This window comes from Aspergillus fijiensis, assembly GCF_003184825.1.
Source record: "Aspergillus fijiensis CBS 313.89 unplaced genomic scaffold BO72scaffold_75, whole genome shotgun sequence".
In the NCBI taxonomy this organism is placed as follows: domain Eukaryota; kingdom Fungi; phylum Ascomycota; class Eurotiomycetes; order Eurotiales; family Aspergillaceae; genus Aspergillus; species Aspergillus fijiensis.
In genome coordinates this window covers 33,414-54,035 of record NW_024469051.1, presented here as the reverse complement: position 1 = coordinate 54,035, position 20,622 = coordinate 33,414, and the positions used below count along the sequence as shown (strand labels likewise).

The 20,622-nt window shown below is 46.5% G+C and overlaps 7 protein-coding genes across 7 annotated transcripts; 2 read left to right on the top strand and 5 right to left on the bottom strand.

Annotated features, from left to right (window-relative positions):
* Positions 1-246: 246 nt before the first annotated feature.
* Positions 247-2,218, bottom strand: nap1 (histone chaperone NAP1). Its single transcript, XM_040945771.1, has 5 exons — positions 2,103-2,218; positions 1,942-2,021; positions 1,170-1,877; positions 785-1,122; positions 247-724 (listed from the first exon to the last, which is right to left on the bottom strand). Exons 1-5 carry the CDS (start codon positions 2,147-2,149, stop codon positions 674-676), a joined length of 1,224 nt encoding a protein of 407 aa, XP_040796464.1. The 5' UTR covers positions 2,150-2,218; the 3' UTR covers positions 247-673.
* Positions 2,219-3,113: 895 nt separating this feature from the next.
* BO72DRAFT_439602 (putative P-type ATPase) lies at positions 3,114-8,387 on the top strand (the record flags this gene model as incomplete). Its single annotated transcript, XM_040943420.1, has 22 exons — positions 3,114-3,440; positions 3,493-3,532; positions 3,581-4,105; positions 4,158-4,499; positions 4,548-4,682; positions 4,735-4,801; positions 4,867-4,998; positions 5,049-5,398; positions 5,450-5,595; positions 5,646-5,753; positions 5,808-6,117; positions 6,178-6,331; positions 6,383-6,499; positions 6,602-6,715; positions 6,776-6,858; positions 6,905-7,039; positions 7,116-7,348; positions 7,403-7,526; positions 7,581-7,626; positions 7,678-7,834; positions 7,898-8,043; positions 8,101-8,387. The coding sequence occupies exons 1-22, from the start codon at positions 3,358-3,360 to the stop codon at positions 8,385-8,387; spliced, it is 3,834 nt and encodes a 1,277-aa protein (XP_040796463.1). The 5' UTR covers positions 3,114-3,357.
* BO72DRAFT_452634 (uncharacterized protein) lies at positions 8,206-8,981 on the bottom strand. Its single transcript, XM_040945770.1, has 3 exons — positions 8,898-8,981; positions 8,749-8,840; positions 8,206-8,684 (listed from the first exon to the last, which is right to left on the bottom strand). The coding sequence occupies exons 2-3, from the start codon at positions 8,836-8,838 to the stop codon at positions 8,619-8,621; spliced, it is 156 nt and encodes a 51-aa protein (XP_040796462.1). The 5' UTR covers positions 8,839-8,840; positions 8,898-8,981; the 3' UTR covers positions 8,206-8,618.
* A 116-nt stretch (positions 8,982-9,097) lies between these two features.
* Positions 9,098-11,535, top strand: BO72DRAFT_531860 (CDC2/CDK family serine/threonine-protein kinase). The gene is made up of 9 exons (XM_040950403.1): positions 9,098-9,555; positions 9,610-9,691; positions 9,745-9,841; positions 9,891-10,045; positions 10,096-10,123; positions 10,179-10,392; positions 10,449-10,643; positions 10,707-11,245; positions 11,306-11,535. The coding sequence occupies exons 1-9, from the start codon at positions 9,446-9,448 to the stop codon at positions 11,452-11,454; spliced, it is 1,569 nt and encodes a 522-aa protein (XP_040796461.1). The 5' UTR covers positions 9,098-9,445; the 3' UTR covers positions 11,455-11,535.
* Positions 11,536-12,009: 474 nt separating this feature from the next.
* On the bottom strand, positions 12,010-13,678 carry BO72DRAFT_500950 (D-3-phosphoglycerate dehydrogenase; the record flags this gene model as incomplete). Its single annotated transcript, XM_040948934.1, has 6 exons — positions 12,010-12,114; positions 12,168-12,226; positions 12,283-12,325; positions 12,393-12,982; positions 13,030-13,337; positions 13,407-13,678. 6 exons carry the CDS (start codon positions 13,676-13,678, stop codon positions 12,010-12,012), a joined length of 1,377 nt encoding a protein of 458 aa, XP_040796460.1.
* Positions 13,679-14,293: 615 nt separating this feature from the next.
* On the bottom strand, positions 14,294-16,070 carry BO72DRAFT_389407 (serine--tRNA ligase SES1; the record flags this gene model as incomplete). Its single annotated transcript, XM_040941767.1, has 7 exons — positions 14,294-14,470; positions 14,521-14,889; positions 14,943-15,033; positions 15,081-15,502; positions 15,560-15,721; positions 15,798-15,868; positions 15,938-16,070. The coding sequence occupies 7 exons, from the start codon at positions 16,068-16,070 to the stop codon at positions 14,294-14,296; spliced, it is 1,425 nt and encodes a 474-aa protein (XP_040796459.1).
* Positions 16,071-16,628: 558 nt separating this feature from the next.
* BO72DRAFT_389428 (ras-domain-containing protein) lies at positions 16,629-19,806 on the bottom strand (the record flags this gene model as incomplete). Its single annotated transcript, XM_040941769.1, has 5 exons — positions 16,629-16,868; positions 16,924-17,052; positions 17,105-17,199; positions 17,953-18,190; positions 18,244-19,806. The coding sequence occupies 5 exons, from the start codon at positions 19,804-19,806 to the stop codon at positions 16,629-16,631; spliced, it is 2,265 nt and encodes a 754-aa protein (XP_040796458.1).
* Positions 19,807-20,622: the final 816 nt, after the last annotated feature.

Here is a 20,622-nt window from a genome sequence, read left to right as displayed (position 1 = left end):
TAAGGTGAAGAGAAATGACGTATAATCCCGTTAACTGAACCTTAGGTGCATGTTCTGATCTAAGCATGATGTTTCAATCTTGTGCATTGAGCATGGCTGCGACTAATTTCCGTCTTACGTACAACATCGACCATTATTGCAATTAGCGGTGTGGTGAACAGATATTGCGATGACCCCCTCGAACTGAACATGGCTTCCACCCAATACCTCCGTTCCAATGAAAAGAGCTTTTTTGATAATGAGCTTCTCCGGCAAGTCTTTCTTCCGCTACTGCTGGTTATTTTCGCAATATCATGGAAACAATTAATTAGACACCAGGAACGAAAGTAAGCTCTGACTGCCCAAGCAACCTGGGAATTTGACAGAGGCAAGTATCCTAATTTATAGGGGAAAGATTATCAAGAGACTCGCTAACGAAGATCCATGCGTCGGCGCAGACCCGTGAAACTTAAGACTTTAAGATGTTTGTATCTGAGAACATTGCTAGTGCATGAACATAAAAAGAGATTAGGAGTAAGAGGCATATGATAGGAGAGACAATTTGAGGCAATATTAGAAATCGAACAAAAGGCGCACGGGCGTAGAAGGAATCGGCTGAGACAACCAAGCGCATATAGGTCCGGTCGTGACTGAGATACACTTCTTATGGCTGCGTCAGATCAAGCCGCCCTGCTCAGCTTTGTTTGCATTCTGCTGCCTCCTTCTTCGGCTTAGAAGTACCGTCCTACCCACTGTGTCAGCATATGAACATGCGTTAATGGTCAATGATCTGAATCAGTCATACCTCTTCATCTGAGTCCTCATCGACATCGCGGTCAGTATCCCGGTCATCGTCATCGTCATCGTCTTCATCGTCTTCATCATCCTCCAAATCAAATTCATCCTCGTCCATGTCGTCACCTAGTTCCTCGAATTGAAGAGCCTCCCCGGTGAACCAATCAATTGCTCTGGGGATAAGCTTCTCCTTGATATCTTCTCCAAGTTGATAGTCAAGTTCGAGACGCTCCTCGATATCAGTGGCGACAGTATCGTCATCATCGGTGGGGGGCTGTGGGGGTGAGAAGAAATTGAAGAAAGACTCCGTGGGAACAGTTATCTTGACAACACGGGTTTGTTTGGTATCTGGAGATTTTAGTAACAAGTTGAGATTTCAGCACGTGGTGACATACTCTTGTTTCTCTGTTTCTTGCTCTCGATCCGTACGGTAAGATCCTTGTCCGCTTTCCAGTCGATCTTGGTGCCTTCCGCATGATCATAAATGAAATCACCTCCGTACCCATTCTCTTCCTTGTAGTAATAGGTTTTCGAGATGGATTGGTTCGAAAAGAAGGGATTCTTAGAAAACTCGAAGATAAGTCGGAATCCAGGGCGATCAAGATACTCCATCCGGATGTCGGTGAGATACTTCAGGGCCTCTTCGTCGCGTTCAGTGATCATGTCCGCAAGGGAAATTTGATTCTTCATGGCCGATAGCCAGAACTCAGGAATTCCAGCTGTTGTTGAATCATCGGCTTCATCTTTGCTAGCCTCGCCTTCGGCCTCAGCGTCTTCCTCCTCGTCGCGGCCATTCGCAACTTCCGAGTCAGTGGGCTCCGTATCACCATTGACTATTGTAGCACGTCTCTGGTAAAGAGGAGTGAATTTCGCAAAATACTTCTTCTCGAGTTCCAACACTTCTTCCTGGAACTGAGCCTCTAGCTTAGCATGCTCCTTCTGGATACCCTTCAGTCCAGCAACTCGCCGGCGAACGGATACGGGTAGGGACTCGATGTAGCCTGAAGAGCGGCCGACAAGAGAGCCCAGCTTCCCCTGAATCATGGAGACTAGACCCGGGTTGCGTGCGAAAAGAGAAGCGGCCGTAGCATGGTCAAGGGACTCTATGGAGATAAATGAGCGTCTGATGAATCACCAAGGGAGGCGACAGTCCATGCATTCAGTTACCTTCTTTAATGCTGGCAATTCCAGGTTGCTGGGCATGGGAAGAGATAGGAGCGTTATTAGCTGGAGTGTTTTGAGGTGTCCTATGGTGTCAGGTATCATCAGAAATCGAATCCTAGCATGCGGCAAATTTGAGATTCAGTTAGACGGTCAAAAAAACTTACGGCGCGATCGGAATATCCGCTTTCTTGTTCCTGATGGGTTCAGACATCGTGATCTGACAAGCAGAGGAAACTATTTTGGGGAGTACAAAGCTGAGTTGGCTTAAGGGTGTGTAAAGGCGAGTGTGGAGGAAGATTTTGATACACCCAAGTTTTGCGAGGTCTGGAATACTGGCTTGGTGGGATTATTAGCGCCCTTGGGCCGAGGGGCTTGGCGGGACGAAGGCTGTTGAGGACTGCTCGGTACTCCCAACAATAAATGTTAGTTACTGACTTCTACTCCGTATCTTCTCGCCTCTAGCATTAACTACACAGGAACTCTTGATCAACCACAAATCTAATTTGCTGCTAATTAGAGCAGACCGTACCGGGGTAATTTGTTGGACTTTACTTTCTACATATACTTTCTATATGTTCTTTATGATTGATTTGTCTATAATAGTGCCCGTAACACGTTGACCTTCATACAGAAAACAGTAATCCAGATTAGCCTTCCGGCATTCCTAAAAACATAAATTGCGTCGAAGCCTTTTTCTAAGGGGTGCTAGGGTATAAATTATGGTAGGTATCACTGCCAGACAGAAAAACAATTCCAGCCGATCTCTACAACTTCTGCTACACATAAGAATCTTTTTCTCTCCCTCTCTCTCTCCTTCTCTCTCTCCTCTCTCTCCTGCTTCTCCTTCTCCTTCTCCTCCGACTGTCTTTTTCTCCCTGTTCATGTTCGGTTTTGTTGCTATTCTGGTAGACCACCTTCTGCCCATATATATAAAAGAGACTCTTTGGAGACACATGGGCAGCGTCAGCGATGAAGGTAGGTATGGCGTTCTGCAGTTTAAGCAGTGGTCTTTATCAGGGAAGTTTTGAGCAGCAAGCATGTGTATTGATGTTTCTCATTAGTACGGAGTACTTACAGTACAGTAACGTAAAAACTTAGCCTACGTGCCTAAATAAGTTAGGGAACTTAACTATCTCCGGAAGACCCCGTTTCTACTACTGCTGGGCTATGACTTAATCCAACACGCGCTTAATGACTAAAGCAACTTTTTCCTGTTCCAACACCACATAGACCACCAGATAGACCCTCAGTAGCCACCAGAACAATCAGCCAACCAACTGTCGGTATGGATTAGGTTGACATATTCTCCGTGTTGCTCGCTGTCATCACAAACCTCGCAGACACTATCACCGAGACAAACAGCCCCCTCCCCCCCAAATTGAGCACCGAGAAGCAGAGCAGCAGGGCGCATCAATAAACATGGAGGATCGTCAAGGGCAGTCGCAGCCATCCGAGGTTTATTTGCCCGGTGCAGAAAACCGGCGCAATTCTATGAGAAGCAGGTCCTTGACACCAGACTCAATCGTCTCTTTTCCCTTGCTGACGGTCTTCTAGCTATAGCATTGTATCCGAGGTTGAAATGGCTCGTAGTGAGGTATGTCGCGAGGGAAACTGTTTCGCTACGTATCACTGACCCAACTAGGTTTATGATGGTCCAATATCAGAGAGTATACCATCAAGCGTTGTCTCATTCTCTCACCGTCGAGATCGGAAAGACTCTACCACTAGCTTTACATATTTTCACGACGATGAGGATCACACATTGTGGCCACCCGAGGATGCATTGGACGTCGAGAGCGACATGGACGATGTGTCCGTGAATGGCTTAAATGACACAAATGAATCGATACGGTCCTCTAAGCGCCAATCTTATTCAAGAGGCTCAGTTGAAGACCCCCTGCTACGGCGGTCATTGTCTGTTGCATCGTACGCACAAAACTGGACAGGCGAAAGTATAACAAGCCAGAAAGTCCACATCATCTCAGAAGATCTTACCATTGTGATTGCGGGGTTTTCGACAAGCATCACTGGTCTTGTACTCTATTACATATTGTGTGCATTGTCGTTCGGGTTCGCTTACCTGCTCTTTCGATGGTTTCCCAAATGGCGCGTTCGCCTGTTAGGTAAACCAGCCCCTCTTTGTGCTTGTAAATGGGTTGTGATTGAGGTAGGAAGCTTTACCTCCGAGATCTATCTATCTGTTGCTGATCTAGTGTCAGGATCAATGGAATCGATTTCAAGTACAACAAGTCGACAGTCAAGATTATGGGCGCCCCTTGTCTACGATTTTCGCCGATCCTGACTGCCATTCATACGACGAAGATAATGACCCCACCATTGCCCAATTGAAACGCATCGATTACAGATATCTTCGCTTCTTTTATAATCCGCTCGAGGATAAATTCTGCCTGGTGAATGGGTGGAAAGATCCCCTATGGACAAATGTGAAAGGAATGAGACTCGGGCTGGATGCCGATGATCGTGACGATCGCGAACAAATATTCGGGAAAAATCTCATTGACATTCAGCAGAAGCCTGCGTTTCAACTGCTTATGGATGAGGTAAGTGTGGAACCCTGAGCTTTTCCACTTCGATACCTGACTTTGTAGGCTTTTCACCCATTCTATATCTTCCAGCTGGCAAGCCTTGTACTTTGGTCGCTCGATGAATATTACTATTATGCTGTATGCATATTTCTCATTTCACTCATCAGCATTGGTGCTACTGTCATTGAAACAAAAGCGGTGCGTTTCCGTGGGCCTGTCGCTATCTTCAAGGGTGCTTATTTTCCTTCAGACAATGAATCGTTTAAGAGAGCTATCACTATTTGAATGCGACACCCGTGTTCTTCGCAATGGATTCTGTAGGTGGAGCCATGTGTGGCTCATCTTCCACGTGCCAGAAATATGCTCATGTCTTAACTTACAGGGAGATCTATTCCATCCCGAGAGCTTGTCCCCGGCGATGTCTACGAATTCTCGGATCCGTCCCTCACGCAAGTTCCTTGTGACTGTATACTGTTGTCTGGTGACTGCATAGTCAACGAAAGCATGCTGACAGGTCTGAAAGACATGTCTGCCTTCTTGAGAAGATGAACTAATGAATAACAGGTGAATCTGTCCCAGTCACCAAACTTCCTCTTACGGATGATGCACTGAAGTATCTAAACCTAACTGGCCCTTCTATCAATCCCAACCTTGCAAAGCACTTTCTTTTTAGTGGTACGAAGGTAATAAGGGCACGGCGCCCACAGAATGTTGATGATGATGAAGCTATAGCATTAGCAGTTGTTGTGAGGACTGGGTTTCTCACAACTAAAGGCGCCCTTATCCGGTCAATGCTCTTTCCTAAGCCCTCGGGCTTCAAGTTTTATCGGGATTCATTCCGGTATATCTCAGTTATGGGTATCATCGCTATTCTAGGGTTCATTGCTTCTTTTGTGAACTTCATCCGCTTAGGAGTAAGGGCATCCAAATGTACTACCGAACTTATCGTTGCTAACACAGACAAGCTTCCTTGGCAATTTATTATTGTCCGAGCACTGGATCTGATCACAATCGTCGTGCCTCCAGCGCTACCTGCTACATTGAGTATAGGAACGAATTTTGCTCTTTCAAGACTGAAGAATCATAAGATATTCTGCATCAGTCCACAGAGGTGAGAAGTCCGAGATTCTAGTCTTGGGGACTTGGTTTAATATTGTTTAGGGTCAATGTGGGCGGAAAGCTAGATATAATCTGTTTTGATAAAACTGGAACCCTCACTGAGGACGGACTAGACGTACTCGGGATTCGGGTCGCCGACAAAAATGAGAGGTTTGGGAAATACATATTTACTTGTCCTTTGTGCGTCTATTGACTATGCTGTAGCTTCTCCGGATTGATTTCTACCATTTATTTCGACACCGCACCCCTGGCGGACAGAACTACTATACAGAGGGACACTCGTCACGATAATATCCTCTACACCATGGCAACATGCCACTCTCTGAGAGTGGTTGATGGTGAATTATTGGGTGATCCTCTCGATGTCAAAATGTTTCAGTTCACTGGATGGTCTTTTATAGAGGGAGGAAGTCATGTTGAGCAGTCAGACTCTGAGAGAATCATGCCATCTATCGCAAAACCTCCAGAGCCCACTGACACCCTTGCTGGTTCCCACCAGGAGCAGGGCCCACATGTATGGCAACATCTCATATAATATTCCGACTCACTAAAGCAGGATGCTGATACTTAACAGGCACATGTAGAGCTGGGCATATTGCGCAACTTTGAATTCGTCTCAGAGCTGCGTCGTGCAAGTGTTATTGTACGCCGATTTGGTGATTCTGGAGCAAGCACTTTCGTAAAAGGTGCTCCAGAAAGTGTTAAGGCTATATGTCGCCCAGGAAGCTGTCAGTGTCCCAATCCACTCTATTGTAAACACTACTAAATCAACTCCCCAGTGCCCCGTGATTATGACGAGCTTTTGAGCTACTATACACATAAAGGCTATCGCGTTATTGCCTGTGCTGCCAAGCATGCGCCAAAGCTAAGCTGGATGAAGATTCAGAAAATGACTCGTCATGATGCTGAGTGTGATCTTGAATTTCTCGGGTTCATTATATTTGAGAATAAGCTTAAGCCAAAGACTGCGGGGACTATAACTGAACTTAATCAAGCAGGCATACGCAACGTCATGTGTACAGGTGATAACATACTCACGGCAGTTAGTGTAGCTCGTGAGTGCGGGTTGGTCAGTAGCAATGAACATTGTTTTGTTCCTCATTTTTCGCAAGGTTAGCTCTTCCTGCTACGATTAATCTATCTAAGTAAATTTCTACTAACTCTACTCATAGGGCATGGACATGATACGGGTGCTTCGCTTTGTTGGGAAAGCGTCGATGACCCAGCAATCAGGCTCGACTCGACTACACTTATGGTATGACTCAAGTGTCTTGTTTGGTGGCTCTCGCTGATTTAGAAAGCCCCATGTAAACGCAGCAAGCATTGACCTTTCGGTGCCTGGCAATGTTTCCAACCTAAATAATTACTCTCTTGCTGTCAGTGGCGAAGTTTTCCGATGGGCAATTGACTTCGGCAGCGAAACAATTCTGAACAGAGTATGTGTAAATAAAGCGACGACTAGTGCCGGCAGTGGCATCTGCTATAATTCGGGTCTAACAAACATACTTATAGATGCTCGTGCGTGGCAGCGTATTCGCAAGAATGTCGCCAGATGAGAAGCATGAACTGGTTGAAAAGCTGCAGTCCCTCGACTACTGTTGTGGATTCTGTGGCGACGGCGCGAACGATTGCGGCGCGTTGAAAGCTGCTGACGTTGGTATATCATTATCCGATGCTGAAGCCTCTGTTGCTGCCCCGTTCACCAGTCGCCAATTCGATATCTCATGTGTACCCACGCTTATTAGGTAAAGAACATGTTGCCTAGTGTCGAGGGAGCTCGCTGCTAAATCTATTTCTAGGGAAGGAAGAGGTGCCTTGGTTACCAGCTTCTGTTGCTTCAAGTACATGAGTCTTTACTCGGCCATACAGTTTGCGACTGTGAGCCTGTTGTATGCGTCAGCGTCAAATCTTGGTGATTTCCAGGTACATGTTTCACACGATAACGACCATGCGAGTATCGTCACTGACTAGCATAAGTTCCTCTTCATTGATCTTTTTCTGATCCTACCGATTGCGATCTTTAGTAAGTTGCATTTCGCCTACAATATCAAAGCAAATACTGATGAAACTCAAGTGGGATGGACTGACCCCCATCCTATACTTTCTCGCAAGCGGCCTACCGCCGACCTCGTCTCACGCAAAGTTCTGATTCCATTGCTCGGTCAGATTACCCTTTGTGTAGCTACGCAGCTTGTGGCATACAAATATGTCCAGCTGCAACCCTGGTACGCGTCGAAATTCATGCTTTTCTCGAAGTAATGCATGTACCGAAGATTTGCTGATCCACTTCCCAGGTTCAACCCTCCCCGCGCGGGCTTAGAGGATAACATTGAGAATTCTGCAAATACTGTACTTTTCCTGGTCTCTAGCTTCCAATACATATTGTCGAGCGTCGTGCTCAGCGCCGGACCGCCATTTCGCAAGCCGATGATTTCAAACAGTTAGTCTCATTCAAAGACTGTCAACACTTTAGGAGATAGAAGCTGATTATCCTTAGAACCATACCTGATCATGGTCCTAATGACTCTACTCTTTTCATGCTACATGCTTTTCAGACCGACTCAGTGGCTCAGACGTGTCATGCAATTGACGTCTCTCCCAGACTACTTTGCTTGGCAGTTGCTCGCAGTTGTTAGCGGAAGCTTCCTAATTGCTTGGACGGCAGAAAGAAGAATTTTTCCCAACCTTGCTCGCAAGGTGGGGAAGTTACGTCAAAAACTACGACCAGGTCAGTCGAAGAAACGCCGTCGATACAAGATGCTACTCGAGGAAATGCGAAATTAGATCGCTTTCTCTGAGCAATGGTCCAAGTTGATGAATAGAAAGAGAAAGAGCTATTGGAGCTTCCAATAAGCCTGTAACTTGTCTCGATTCCAGAGTTGAGACATTGGAGGCCACAAGTCCGCTTGGCTGGTCCAGTTATTTCTTCGACTATACATCTCAAGAAATGTCCGTTCGGCTCATATTTGTATTTGTCTCTCAGCGAAGTGGTTGATACAGTAGCCCATTGCGCCCTCAATGATCCCAAGGGTGCTTCCAGCCTAAAAGGGCGGGTCCATCTTTCTTGGCTCTGTACATTAACTATAATGATGGAGGATATTATTAGTGACTTTCTGAGGACGATGAGAATCATGAATTCACTTACGAAAAACCACATGCTAGCTCCCAACGCCGTAGCCGTAAAGCGATACAGAGGTCGTGCGGGATGAACATGGATAGGATGACTTGACGCCATTTCTATATTGCATACGTTAGCTTGTTGAGTGAAATTTATGGGGTTCCACGACAAGATACTTTCTGGTTGACTTGGAGTTAAGCGTGATGGACAATCTCCCCAGTTTATGCCGGAAAGTGCACGACAGATAGAGTGAGTCTTCCAAAGATGCCTATGATGTCTGCACTTCGAACGTCACGGGAACGCATGTGTCATGTGACTCAGGACACTTTGAAATGTTTGCGGGCGCCAGGCACTCCGCCGAGGGTCAGACCTGCAATATTAAGGACAGGCACTTATTGATCTTTCGCAATGCTCGGTATTTACATCTCTGGCAGTCAAATCTATGCGTAACTTGTCATGTTGACGTCAAGTCCTTCATACCGTCCAGTTCCCATTAGAGTGCTTCTTCTAATTTACCCGGCATAAAAGTCCGATACCGTGCTCCGATACCACACACATCGCCACTATCAAAGTGTCATAGGGCCCTTACTTTTGCATGTCACACACATGAAATCTCATCTGTCGACTCAAACCTTCGAATGTTTCCAAGGAAGAGACAAGCACTGGGCTTATCGCATTTTAGGGCCCGTTCTCTTGCTGTCGATCAGGGTAGCTGTTCTCGAGAATGGTTGCAACCTCTCTTGAGAGACAGGGGAATGGGAGCCCCAGGTTTCGTGGATGTACCAATATACGGGACTTTGAGTTCTTGGGCAAATTAGGTGAAGGTACCTTCGGGTATGTACCGGTAGCTGCCTGTTTTATTCGTGTCGCATATTGAGACCCGGACAGGGAGGTATACAAAGCCAGGTCGAAGAGAGATAATACCATTGTCGCGCTAAAGAAGATCCTTATGCACAATGAGAGAGATGGGGTAAGGACTGACTGTCTTAGGCGATATGACCAAGCTCACTTACCCTTTCGAAGTTCCCCATAACCGCTCTCCGTGAGATCAAGCTCCTCAAAATGTTGTCTCACACTAATATCTTACACCTCAGAGAGATGGCCGTGGAGCGCAGCAAAGGTAGGCCAAAGCAATTAATAGAAATCCGCTCGCACTGATTATTCTCCAGGGGAAGGCCGAAAGAAGCCAAGCATGTATATGGTCACCCCATACATGGAACACGATCTCTCAGGGCTGCTAGAGAATCCGAGTGTCCGTTTTACTGAAGCCCAGATCAAGTGCTATATGTTACAACTTCTGGAAGGGCTTAAATATCTGCACGCGGTACAATCGAATTATCCAGTGGTCAAAGTCATGATTCTAACCTGCTCCAGAACTCTATCTTGCACCGCGACATGAAAGGTTAGATTCGCCATGTTCGAACAGGAATGGACGTGGGTGGCTAATAGTAACATAGCGGCCAATTTACTCATCAGCAATAAGGGTGTTCTTCAAATTGCTGATTTTGGTCTGGCTCGCCCATATGAGGAACCTCCTCCTCAACCCGGGAAAGGTGGCGGAGAAGCAAAAAGAGATTACACCACTCTTGTTGTGACTCGCTGGTACCGCCCTCCGGAGCTTCTTCTTCAACTTCGGCGTTACACTACAGCAATTGATATGTGGGGTGTCGGGTGAGAGCACGCTCTACTTGCCGTGATGAGTCAAACACCTTTCTGACAGCGGCCAGTTGTGTCTTCGGCGAAATGTTCAAAGGGAAACCGATTCTCGCTGGCAACAGTGATCTCAACCAAGCTCACCTTATCTTCAATTTAGTCGGCTCACCTACCGAAGAGACAATGCCAGGATGGTCTTTGCTTCCTGGATGTGATGGTGTAAAGAGCTTTGGAAACAGACCCGGGAGGTTGTCTGAGGTTTTCAGAGAGTATGGGTGTTTCCTTTCCTTTCAACATGAACTATCAACCACAAGGTTCTAACATCCACATAGTCAAAGCTCCAATGCGGTCTCCTTATTGAGGGAGCTTCTGAGGCTTGATTGGAAGAAGAGAATCAATGCCATTGATGCATTAAATCATCCCTATTTTGCTGATCCACCACTACCTGCACGTCCCGGTGAGCTGCCATCGTTCGAAGATTCTCACGAACTTGACAGAAGAAGATTTCGGAGCAACAGAGCCGTTATGCCCCCTGCACCCACTGGAGGTTCCATAGCAATGGCCACAAATGGAAGCTGGACTACTGCATCTGGTATCAGACCGCCTGTTGCCGAGAATAAGAGTAGCCGTCTCCCTAGTGCCGTCCGTTCGAGCAGGCCGCATCCCAGTGCGGGCCATGGACATTCTCAGGCTCGTTCTTCCGACAATCGACTCGCCGAATCGCACACATCACAAGCTAGGCTGGATGAGGAGTCACATTCAGGTCCTTGGCGTAGAGGTGGCTTACCCCCAAAACCTCCTGCATCGGCACATCAATGGCACTCTGGTAACATGGGCAGAATTGGACGCGAAAGAGATCATAACCGTGCAGGTGGGCGACCCGAAATTTATGTGGATTCACACGTCCATGCTCATGTTAACACAAATGCAGTTGATTATTCTCGTGAAAGGGATAACAACATCAACCTTAGTACTGATAGGCATGATCAATCACGTGAGAGTCATTCCAGAAGAAGGAGCCGGAGTCCCTTGGCGAGAGATGGTGCCCGTGACACGGATAGAGCTTTCTATCGCAGATGATCTGGTCTCGATAAATATGAGTTTGTGTATACACCAATTTGAAAGTAACATAGAAAGCATATCCACCCCCAATGTTTTCCGGCTTATGAAGTATGAGCTTAAATAAAGCATTATATACTGAAGCTAACGTATATATAAGCTCACTGGAAATTCTGGTTGATACATCAAATTGTGAGGCGGTGTTGAACATTTTGCCAATAGTTGCAGAGTAGCTGCGCGAGCTTCAGAATGAAGCCTAGTAAATGACCCCCTATGAAAGTCCATTGAGGCATAGGCTCCAAATGAACGTATGCTAATTAACTGTGAGAAATGATTTACATTGCTTTTTCGTCCCCACTCTGTAATGATACTGCTGTTGAAAGAGCACTGACGCAAAATCAGCCTTGATAGATCGCGTCGACAAGTTCGGCGCAACAAGCAGCCTCGTGCTTTTTAACCCTGGCTTTCTTAATACAAGATGCGAGTCATAATTCGGGCTAAAGAAACAGAAGAGCGATCAATGAAGGCCATGGTTAGCGATGACGGTTACAAGGTTGAGAGGAAGAAAAAAACACATCATGGAGCAAAATGGTACGTACATCCAAGGCTCTCAAGTCTCTCATACAAGTCTTTGATTGTAGAGTTGTCGACGTCGCTAATATCAGCCATCAAGTAGGCCACCTGCACTCAGTCAGTCGAGGGATTTGAAAACAAACTGATCGAGATGAACATACATCACCTCTGCTGTCGGTCATTTGCTTATCAACGTTGTGATCCCCAAGAATTTCGTTGACTGTTGAGCGTCAGCAACCTAGACATTCAAGAAACCACGGGTCGCATGGCTAGTACCTTTCCGCAGCACACCAGGAACATTCTGGTGAATGAAAATGACCTGTATGCCATACGTTAGACATATACTTAATTGTGGGTATAAACTCATAGGTCACGAAGTGCCTTACCCGAGCATGATTTGATTCATCCATGGTCAATGATCGAAGGGCGACTTCTGGGAGGTTGACGGCGCCGAGCGTTGTACCTTCATTGACGTACCTCACCAATGCCTCCGCAACTTCAACGCCGATTGCACGCTGTGCTTCTTCAGTGCTGCCTCCAATATGCGGGGTCAAGATCAGGTTTTTGAGACTACGAAGGTCTGCTCCCCATGTATTGAGGTCGTTATTGAAATAGTCACCATTGCCAGCCGGCTCATTAGGATAGACATCAAGCGCGGCTCCTGCAATCTTACCAGATCGCATGGAATGGATAAGTGCTGGAATATCAACGACACTCCCGCGGCTAGCATTTATGAGATAGCTGCCCGTCTTCATTTGTTCAAACTGCTGGTGCCCGATCATGTTCTTGGTTTCCGGAAGCTCGGGGACATGACAGGTAACAAAGTCGGCTTGTGCAAGGAGTCCTTCAAGGGTAGGCACTTGCCGCGCTGTACCGAGTGCCATCAAGTTCACTACATCATAGAATATGACCGACATTCCCATGGCCTCGGCTAGAACTGAAAGCTGAGCGCCGATGTGACCATAACCGATGATTCCTAAGTTGAGTCAGCCAGCTTCTACTATCTCGGGCGAGAGAGCATACCGAGTGTTTTCCCACGGATTTCCCAGCATTTGTTGCTCACTTTGTTCCAAGTACCATTGTGCATTTCATTTGACCGATCGCCAAGTTGACGGGCAAGAACAATGATCTCGGCGATCACCAACTCAGCAACACTTCTGGAGTTGCTGAAAGGGGAATTGAAGACAGCAATGCCATGCTCAGCTGCATACTGAAGGTCAACCTGGTTGGTCCCAATGCAGAAACAGCCAATAACAATAAGGTTCCGGGCTTCCTTCAAGACACGAGCGCTAAGTTTCGTCTTAGACCTAATACCAATGACATGTACATCACTTCGAATTTTATCATTAGGTCAGCTATAAATCTCACAAGATGGCACAGATATACCGTGGAAAACCGACCGGATTTTCTCGATAAGCTGGTCCTCTGGGAGCGATGATTTGAGGAATTCAACCTGGTAGCCCTGTTTTGTGAGAATATCCCTGCCCGTCTGGTTGACATTCTCCAGGAGTAGTACTTTGATATCCTCAGTGGCGAATGGCTTCAGGTGTTTCGCATTAGCAAGTGGGATGGTGCGGCTTCCCAGAGCTGATCCTCCATGGCTCGACGGTGCAGATTGAAATGAGGCCGTAGGAGACGTGGAGAGGTTAATGTCCCTTGCTGATGCTGCCATTATTGCTTCTGGATTTATCCGTCAATGGAAGGTACCGAGCAAGAATATAGGCGAGAAAAAAAATCTATCAATTAATGGTATAGAAAAGGGAAGGGAAAGTAGCCGACTTTTTTAAGTTCTCCGGAACCGGACTGTTAGCAATGTTCCACATCTGCAATTGAATGTTTGAGTCATCGCTGCAAACAAGAAGTACGTATTGGAGGGGTAAGAGCGGGGCCGGCTCCTTCCTTCTCCAGTACCCCCTGAAGTACACCAAACTACTACTCATTATATTGCATACTACTGCTTTGCTGCCTACGGAGGCTGAACACTTCCAGCTCTATAGAGAACCCAGAATATAGCCCTGTATGACCGGAGCATAGAGCTTATGCAGAGACAAGCCAAGCTATTACGAGGTATACTTATGTATAAGTGGAGTCAAGCATTGCACAAATAATCAATGAAAGCAAGACGAATTCTAGAGGTAAGCTCTACCGCCAGTGTAAGACCAAACCATCTCAAGCTCCATATCTATGACATTGAAAGTTGAGGATTAGCCACGATCATGTGTATTCGGGCGGCAGGAAGATCATTTCTTGATCTGAATAGGTAGTGAGATTTTCCGGACGAAAGCACTCAGAGCTGGAGGTTTTGCAACTTCTCGGAAGCATCTTCCGCTTTAGTCGCGCTCTTCGAAGCCTGCTTGGCCTTGGACTTCTGAGAGGTACTGTCCTTAGGAAGTTCCTTTGTGAATGGAAGAAAATCGGGCATTCCTGGGATATATTTCCTAAGAGGTTCCGGGACAACGATACCCTATGTATAGTTAGCTAAAAGGTCACGGTATAGAGCAGGTCACAACGTACATCTTCGGTCTGGTAGTTCTCGAGGACACAGCAAAGTGTTCGTTCAGTGGCACAAAGAGTAGCATTCAAAGCATGAACATAGGACTTCTTAACATCGGTGGCTTTCTTAATGCCATAACGAATCTCGAGCGCCCTCGATTGGTAATCAGTGCAGTTGGAGCAGGAAACCAATTCTTTATACTCCCCTTGGAAAGGAAACCAGGCTTCTAAGTCGTACTTCTTTGCAGCAGCGTTGTTCAATGCCCCAGAGACAATTGCTACCACCTGATATGGCAGCCCAAGGGACTGATAGAACTCCTCCGATGTAGCCATCATCTCTTCAAAAGCCTGCCAAGAGTCTTCCGGTTTTGTGAGAACGAATTGTTCGATCTATGCTAAAATTAGTGCTGGTCAATCAATGTTGCTTATCACAGATTTCTCACCTTCTCGAATTGATGAACTCGGAAAATACCCCACGCATCTTTCCCATGCGCGCCTGCTTCCTTGCGGTAACATGTGCTATACCCGGCATACCTGAGAACCATTAGTATAATATGCGGACATGTTGGCATAGTACTGACTTGATCGGAAGGTCTTTGTCCTGAAGCCACTCCCCATCATGCAATGCTGACAAAGGCTGCTCCGAAGTGGCAATTAGATATTTATCAGTGGACTTGTCTTCACTTTCTGTGACTTTGTAAAGCTCCTCATCAAATTGCTCGAGCTGCGCGGTCTTCGCCATCATATCCTTGAGCATGAACTGGGGAGGCTGGTTTGGTTTATAGCCTTTTCCCCAGAGAAACTCAAGTCCGTAGTTGATGAGCGCAAGGTTTAAGAAGAGACCATATCCCGTCAAGCAGTACCCACGGTGGCCTACGATCTTAACACCACGCTCCGGGTCGAAACCGTCAAGACGTGTAAGCACCTCGTGATGAGACAGACAATCGCGCTTCTCTACCTTCCCGTTTTCTGGCACCCAAGATTTGACCACAACGTTGTCATCCTAGTAGGCGAGTCAGTCTCAATTATATCGATACATCGATATACAGATAACACAAACCTCGTTGTTGCTAACGGGAACTGAATCATGCACGATGTTGCCAATTGTTCGGATTTTCTTGTCCCTCTGCGATTCTTTCTGGACGGCAAGTTCCTCGGCATCTTTTTTACGCTGCTCAAGACCAGCCTTTTGTTCCATCAAGGAGCCTGCATCTTCCTTGTTCTGTTTGATGATTCGCACTGATTAGATATAGATATTTCATTTGGAGATAATGATGGAATTGACTGATAAGTCCGACCTTCTTCATCTTTCCGATCTCTTTCTGGAGCGCGTTGAGCTGGGAATTGATCTGCATGACTTCATAGCGTGCTGTAGGCGGGGGTAATCTTAGTTAGAAGTTCCAATTGCACGGTGAAATGATAATATGTGTCAATATACCCCTTCTTGCCTCTTCATATAGGTCGAGGACTTCATCGACAACATGTTCGGGTGCATATCTTTTGCGCTGGCTGTCCTTAATTCTGTCCGGGTTACCACCGCGTTCGGTGATAAAATCAGCAAGGTCAAGCATTTTTGAGCGGTGTGTTGAAAATGGTCCAGTATGCTCAAGTATACGTAAAAATTTACAGACTCGATTGTGAGAAAGTATATCTGATCTGTGAATGGTAAAGTGGTCGAGCACTGACAAAGAGGGGTATTTGAAAAAGGCTGAACTTTCTTGCCGTGTAGGATGAGGGGCAAAATTCTAGGTGGCCTGACTATTCGGGCATAGCATCAAATTGATTTCAGGCCGAGTTCGTTCACCATTCCCTCCCCGAGTGCCACCTGCTCCCAGTTCCTACTGCAGAGCAGATGTTCGAGCTGATTATGCTTGGCTTATATAGATGGAATGCAGTATTCACATATACTTTTTTGAAGTCTAGTCAGTATAGCAGAGTTGTTGTATTATGCTGAAGTATTGTCAGATTCATTTAAAATGATTAACATGTAAGATAGTAAAAAGAAACCAAGGACACGCCATACATAGAACAAAGGGAGGCTTTGTAGGTGGCTAGGCATATTTAAACAGATCTTCCCACCCCACCCAGACACATTACCCATCGAGTGATACCTAGTGATTTTAGAAGGATCACATTACGGAACATTTGTTCCCTCCTGCAGGTTGAGATGGGTTCTGGGACCTTTCAATCTCGCCGATCATCAAGTCAAAGGCTTTTGCAACATTGTAATCGAGTCGAGCACTGGCCTCAGTGAATGCACAGTTAAATTCTTCGCCCAGTTGCCGCCCTTCATCCAAGGACACCTGACGCTGTTCTGACTTGAGGTCACTCTTATTTCCAACAATAACAAGGGGCACGTGGTCAGCACCCTGTGTTATTGCATCAGTATAATGGAGCTGCAGTGAATAGGTTCTAGGGTAGTACCAAATGATTTAGTATCTTATCTCGAATGACTCTGACCATATCGAATGATTGATGGGATGACACCGAGTAGACAATTATGTATCCATGGATGCCAATGAAGTGCTTTGAATTCAGTATGCTATATTCATCCTATCGCAGGATTAGCCATGCCATTGAGTAAGATTACATGGGTCTTTCTTACTTGACCAGCTGTGTCAACAATTTCAGTTGCGTAGTCCTGACCGTTATATTTGATAATGCGGCTGAACGTGTTCTCAATCGTGGGATAGTAGCTTTCTACGAAATGATGTTCAACGAACCGAACTGTAAGAGAAGATTTACCTAAACAGTCACAAGTTCATCACAGGTCAGTTTGGGGGGCGATTATAGTAGAAATTAAAAAATAATAGCAGATGCTTACCCACAGACCGACTGCCAACAATAGCTATCTTCCGCTGCTTCGGAGCACTGGGCATCTTCCTCTTAAATAGCAGTACAGATTAACGCTTATAGGCAGGATGTATACTGACGCAGAAAGACCTTTGAGCGGTACAGAATTCTTTCTGGAGCGTAGCGCAGTGGCAGATTCCCCGCAATAGTCAAAACGGATTAGTATGAGGAAAGAAACTATAAGTTCCTGTAGTCTCAGCAGCCCTCATCATAAAGATGGAATTCGGGACATTAGAACTCCAGCCGAGAGTGGCAAACAAATCAAACGGCTGCACATACCTATTATGTCAGGACGGGAAGGGCATTTAGCGCATTGGGTTAAACTTATCGCCTTATCGATTATAATTTAACTGTTACAGTACCAGATTTGTTGTTTTGGCTGCAGAAAATAATGCCATGTTTGAAGACTTTTCCATGCCTAGTGATTATTATGCCTGAGTTGATTATGGTACCGAGCAAGTACTCTATCATAAGAAATCCGTACACCATTCGAGACCCTGGTGCTAAAACCGCACCTAGCTATGGTGGATGAAGGTATTGTCACCATGGTAACGGGTTTGTTCTACGGTTGGCTTATCTGCTCTATGATATGTGTCAAACGTGCCGTGGATGTGTTGTCGCGATTTTGGAATTCGCCGAGTCGTGAGTCCCTTTCGACTTTCTGATGATATAGCAAGAATTCTTTCGCTGTTGAAATGACCGAGGCGATCCCCTTACCACATTCCATGAGCAGTTCCTGAATTCGAAAGTATGCTTCCTTAAGTAGACAGAGAAGAGCTAGCAGTATTGACAAGTACCCGACAGCAACATTATTATGTGACTCGGAAAGGGAATTTGCCTGGTGATTAGATGAGCGGTGATTTCTACTGGCAGCGAACTTTCAACACTTACATGGTTGATGAGGTCGATGCTGAGAGAAAACTGATGTACAAGTGTCCCAAGGGGTGGATGCGAGGCATGTGTTGGCACAAGAAAGGAGGCTCTGCAACTCTCACTTTGTTCTGCCAGGTTTATAAGAACACCTAGAGCCAAGATGACGAGGTTGAATGACTCGTGCTCACCGAAGCCGACGATAGCAGACGCATCTGAAAGCTCAGTTGTGATGATTCGAACAAATCCGGTGATTATTTCAGGTGCGGCATATTGCTCGCACGCCAGAGGATCATTGTTGGTGAGGTTTAGTACGACCCTCAAATATAACGTCAAGATTCGTCGGCCTTGGTCATCCTGGGCAGGACGAATGAAGTCATCATGCATCAGGACAAATTTGTGGAAAGGACCATTGTACTCGTAGCCTGATGTCGCTGGAAGCATTAGGTAACTCTCCAGAACAAGGAGAGTCATTGTCTTTGTTTGAAAATCGTCGTAGGACAGAGGGTATGCTGTGGCTTTACCATTGTTCGGAGGCAGGAGCCCAATAAGGTTATCTAGCAAAGACCGGGAAATGGGCTGTATAGGTTGAGACTTGTCTTGGAATGCTGTCAAGCAAATGCTAATGCAGGAAAGAATGGCTAGCCGTGGAGAAAGTCTCAGTGTCGGGCTTTCTGAGAACATCGAAGCTGTCAATCGTGGGATGAGATCCCTGAGTGACGCTTGCACGGCTCTTGACACATGCAATCGTGGATTGCCGGCCAAGGACATTATATCGTCTTTCACTGCTAGAAATAATGAAGATTTGTCGACAAGAGTTGTCCAAAATGTTCCCAAATTTGAGTACGAATAAACCCCTTTGAGACAGACCAATCTATAGGCACACAGTGCTAGACAAGATGAGATAATGTCTAAATTGCTCACCGTAGTTTGAACTAGTCGTTCATCGAAGCCATATTCCAAGAATCGATGCATGAAGTCGGGTTTGAGTAGCTTCGAACACAGCTGAATGAGCCCATTGCATCTCTCGGAAACGGGGTTGCCCGGGTCTTCAAAATCATCGAATAGTGCTTCAACCGACTCTTGGAAGCGAGCATTGTCCCCAGCCTGCCTCAGCTCATGGATGCTACGGACAGGCCTGCCGTGTTCCTCGCCATCGGCAGACAACAAAGGTGTACTGCGATGTTTGAGTGAGGCAGATGAACCACTAGCTTCAACACCGTCCAAAGTTGAAGCGGAAGCGCCATGTAACTCAGAGTCAGAGGTGCTCAAGGTACTTCCTAGAAACGAGCGTTGGCGAGCGTACGTTATCCTGGAACGTAAAAGAGTGCTTGAAACCAATGTTCCTGCCTCCCTGTCATTGTTTGAGGACTTGACGGGACCTTGCTGATCCCGAAATTGGTCCAGCTGCAAAGCTCCAGCCTCTGATTGGGGGATTCCTAGCACGGAAGATGTATTTGCGCCACAGGTTTCAGAGTCGGAGGCGGATACTTCATTCAGGACTGACTCCTCTGCCGCGCTTAAGGAATCAACAAGCCTTCTTCGCGTTGGCCTCACTCGTTGCTGATATGGAACTGTCGGCATATTTCTCTCAGGTCTGTCCCTAGTTTGTGAGAGATGACTTGAGATTGGCGATCTGCTTAGCGAGTGAACTGAGGCTTCGCGTTCAGACTCGATTTGAGCAGCCGACGCCAGAGACAAAGGAATAGAACTACCTGCCACGAGGGACGATTTGCTGGAAGAGCGATGGTGACTGTCATTCTTTTCGTTCCCGACCACAGCAGCACTGGCATTAGAGAAGCCCGAGCACGACTGAGCGCGACGCTCATTCGAACATGCCATACCAACCTGTCGGGCGTCATAACTACCACAAACATTCCCAGCACTTTGAATTGAGGTCAACTGCTCTGGGGCGGTAAGCCTTTGTCTCTTCTGCTGCATGGGCTTATGCGCCCGCGTCCTTTTGCTGTTTGGTGCCGCTTCCAGAGAATTGTTCGCTTGCGCGATGCTCTGATTCCTGGCATCGTGGGTTTTCGATGAACTCCCAGCCTCGAAAGATGGCGCACATTTTCTAGCCGACTGGCGGAGCGCCTTAGGCTTGCTTTGGCGGAGTGCTCTCTCAGACATCTGAGCGATTTTCGGCCTGGCTACTTCATTCGAGTACTTGAGCAGGTTTCGTTGTGATCAGCAATGAACAGCTGCGTCTTGAAACAGAAGCCGGGCACATCAGAGTTGCCAGGGAGGAATTCCTCACATGGTTCGAGCAACAGAAAGCGTTCAAATACCTGGGGTTGGATTAGTAGCGTTGACTCAGCCCGAATGAGTAGAAGTGCATTCACAGAAATAAGGCTACCTCGCGCAAGTAAGATCATCTTTGGCTGCATCATGTCCCGTACTTGA

What these genes read in the sequence shown, in the direction of transcription:
- nap1 (XM_040945771.1), bottom strand. Translation starts at nt 2,149, where the DNA reads ATGTCTGAACCCATCAGGAACAAGAAAGCGGATATTCCGATCGCGCC. An exon ending in AATTGCCAGCATTAAAGAAG is followed by an intron (nt 1,878 to 1,941) that starts GTAACTGAATGC and finishes TTATCTCCATAG; the next exon opens with AGTCCCTTGACCATGCTACG. An exon ending in ATGAGGACTCAGATGAAGAG is followed by an intron (nt 725 to 784) that starts GTATGACTGATT and finishes CACAGTGGGTAG; the next exon opens with GACGGTACTTCTAAGCCGAA.
- BO72DRAFT_452634 (XM_040945770.1), bottom strand. Translation starts at nt 8,838, where the DNA reads ATGGCGTCAAGTCATCCTATCCATGTTCATCCCGCACGACCTCTGTAT. An exon ending in GAGCTAGCATGTGGTTTTTC is followed by an intron (nt 8,685 to 8,748) that starts GTAAGTGAATTC and finishes CCATCATTATAG; the next exon opens with TTAATGTACAGAGCCAAGAA.
- BO72DRAFT_531860 (XM_040950403.1), top strand. Translation starts at nt 9,446, where the DNA reads ATGGTTGCAACCTCTCTTGAGAGACAGGGGAATGGGAGCCCCAGGTTT. An exon ending in ATTGATATGTGGGGTGTCGG is followed by an intron (nt 10,393 to 10,448) that starts GTGAGAGCACGC and finishes GACAGCGGCCAG; the next exon opens with TTGTGTCTTCGGCGAAATGT. An exon ending in TTGTCTGAGGTTTTCAGAGA is followed by an intron (nt 10,644 to 10,706) that starts GTATGGGTGTTT and finishes ACATCCACATAG; the next exon opens with TCAAAGCTCCAATGCGGTCT.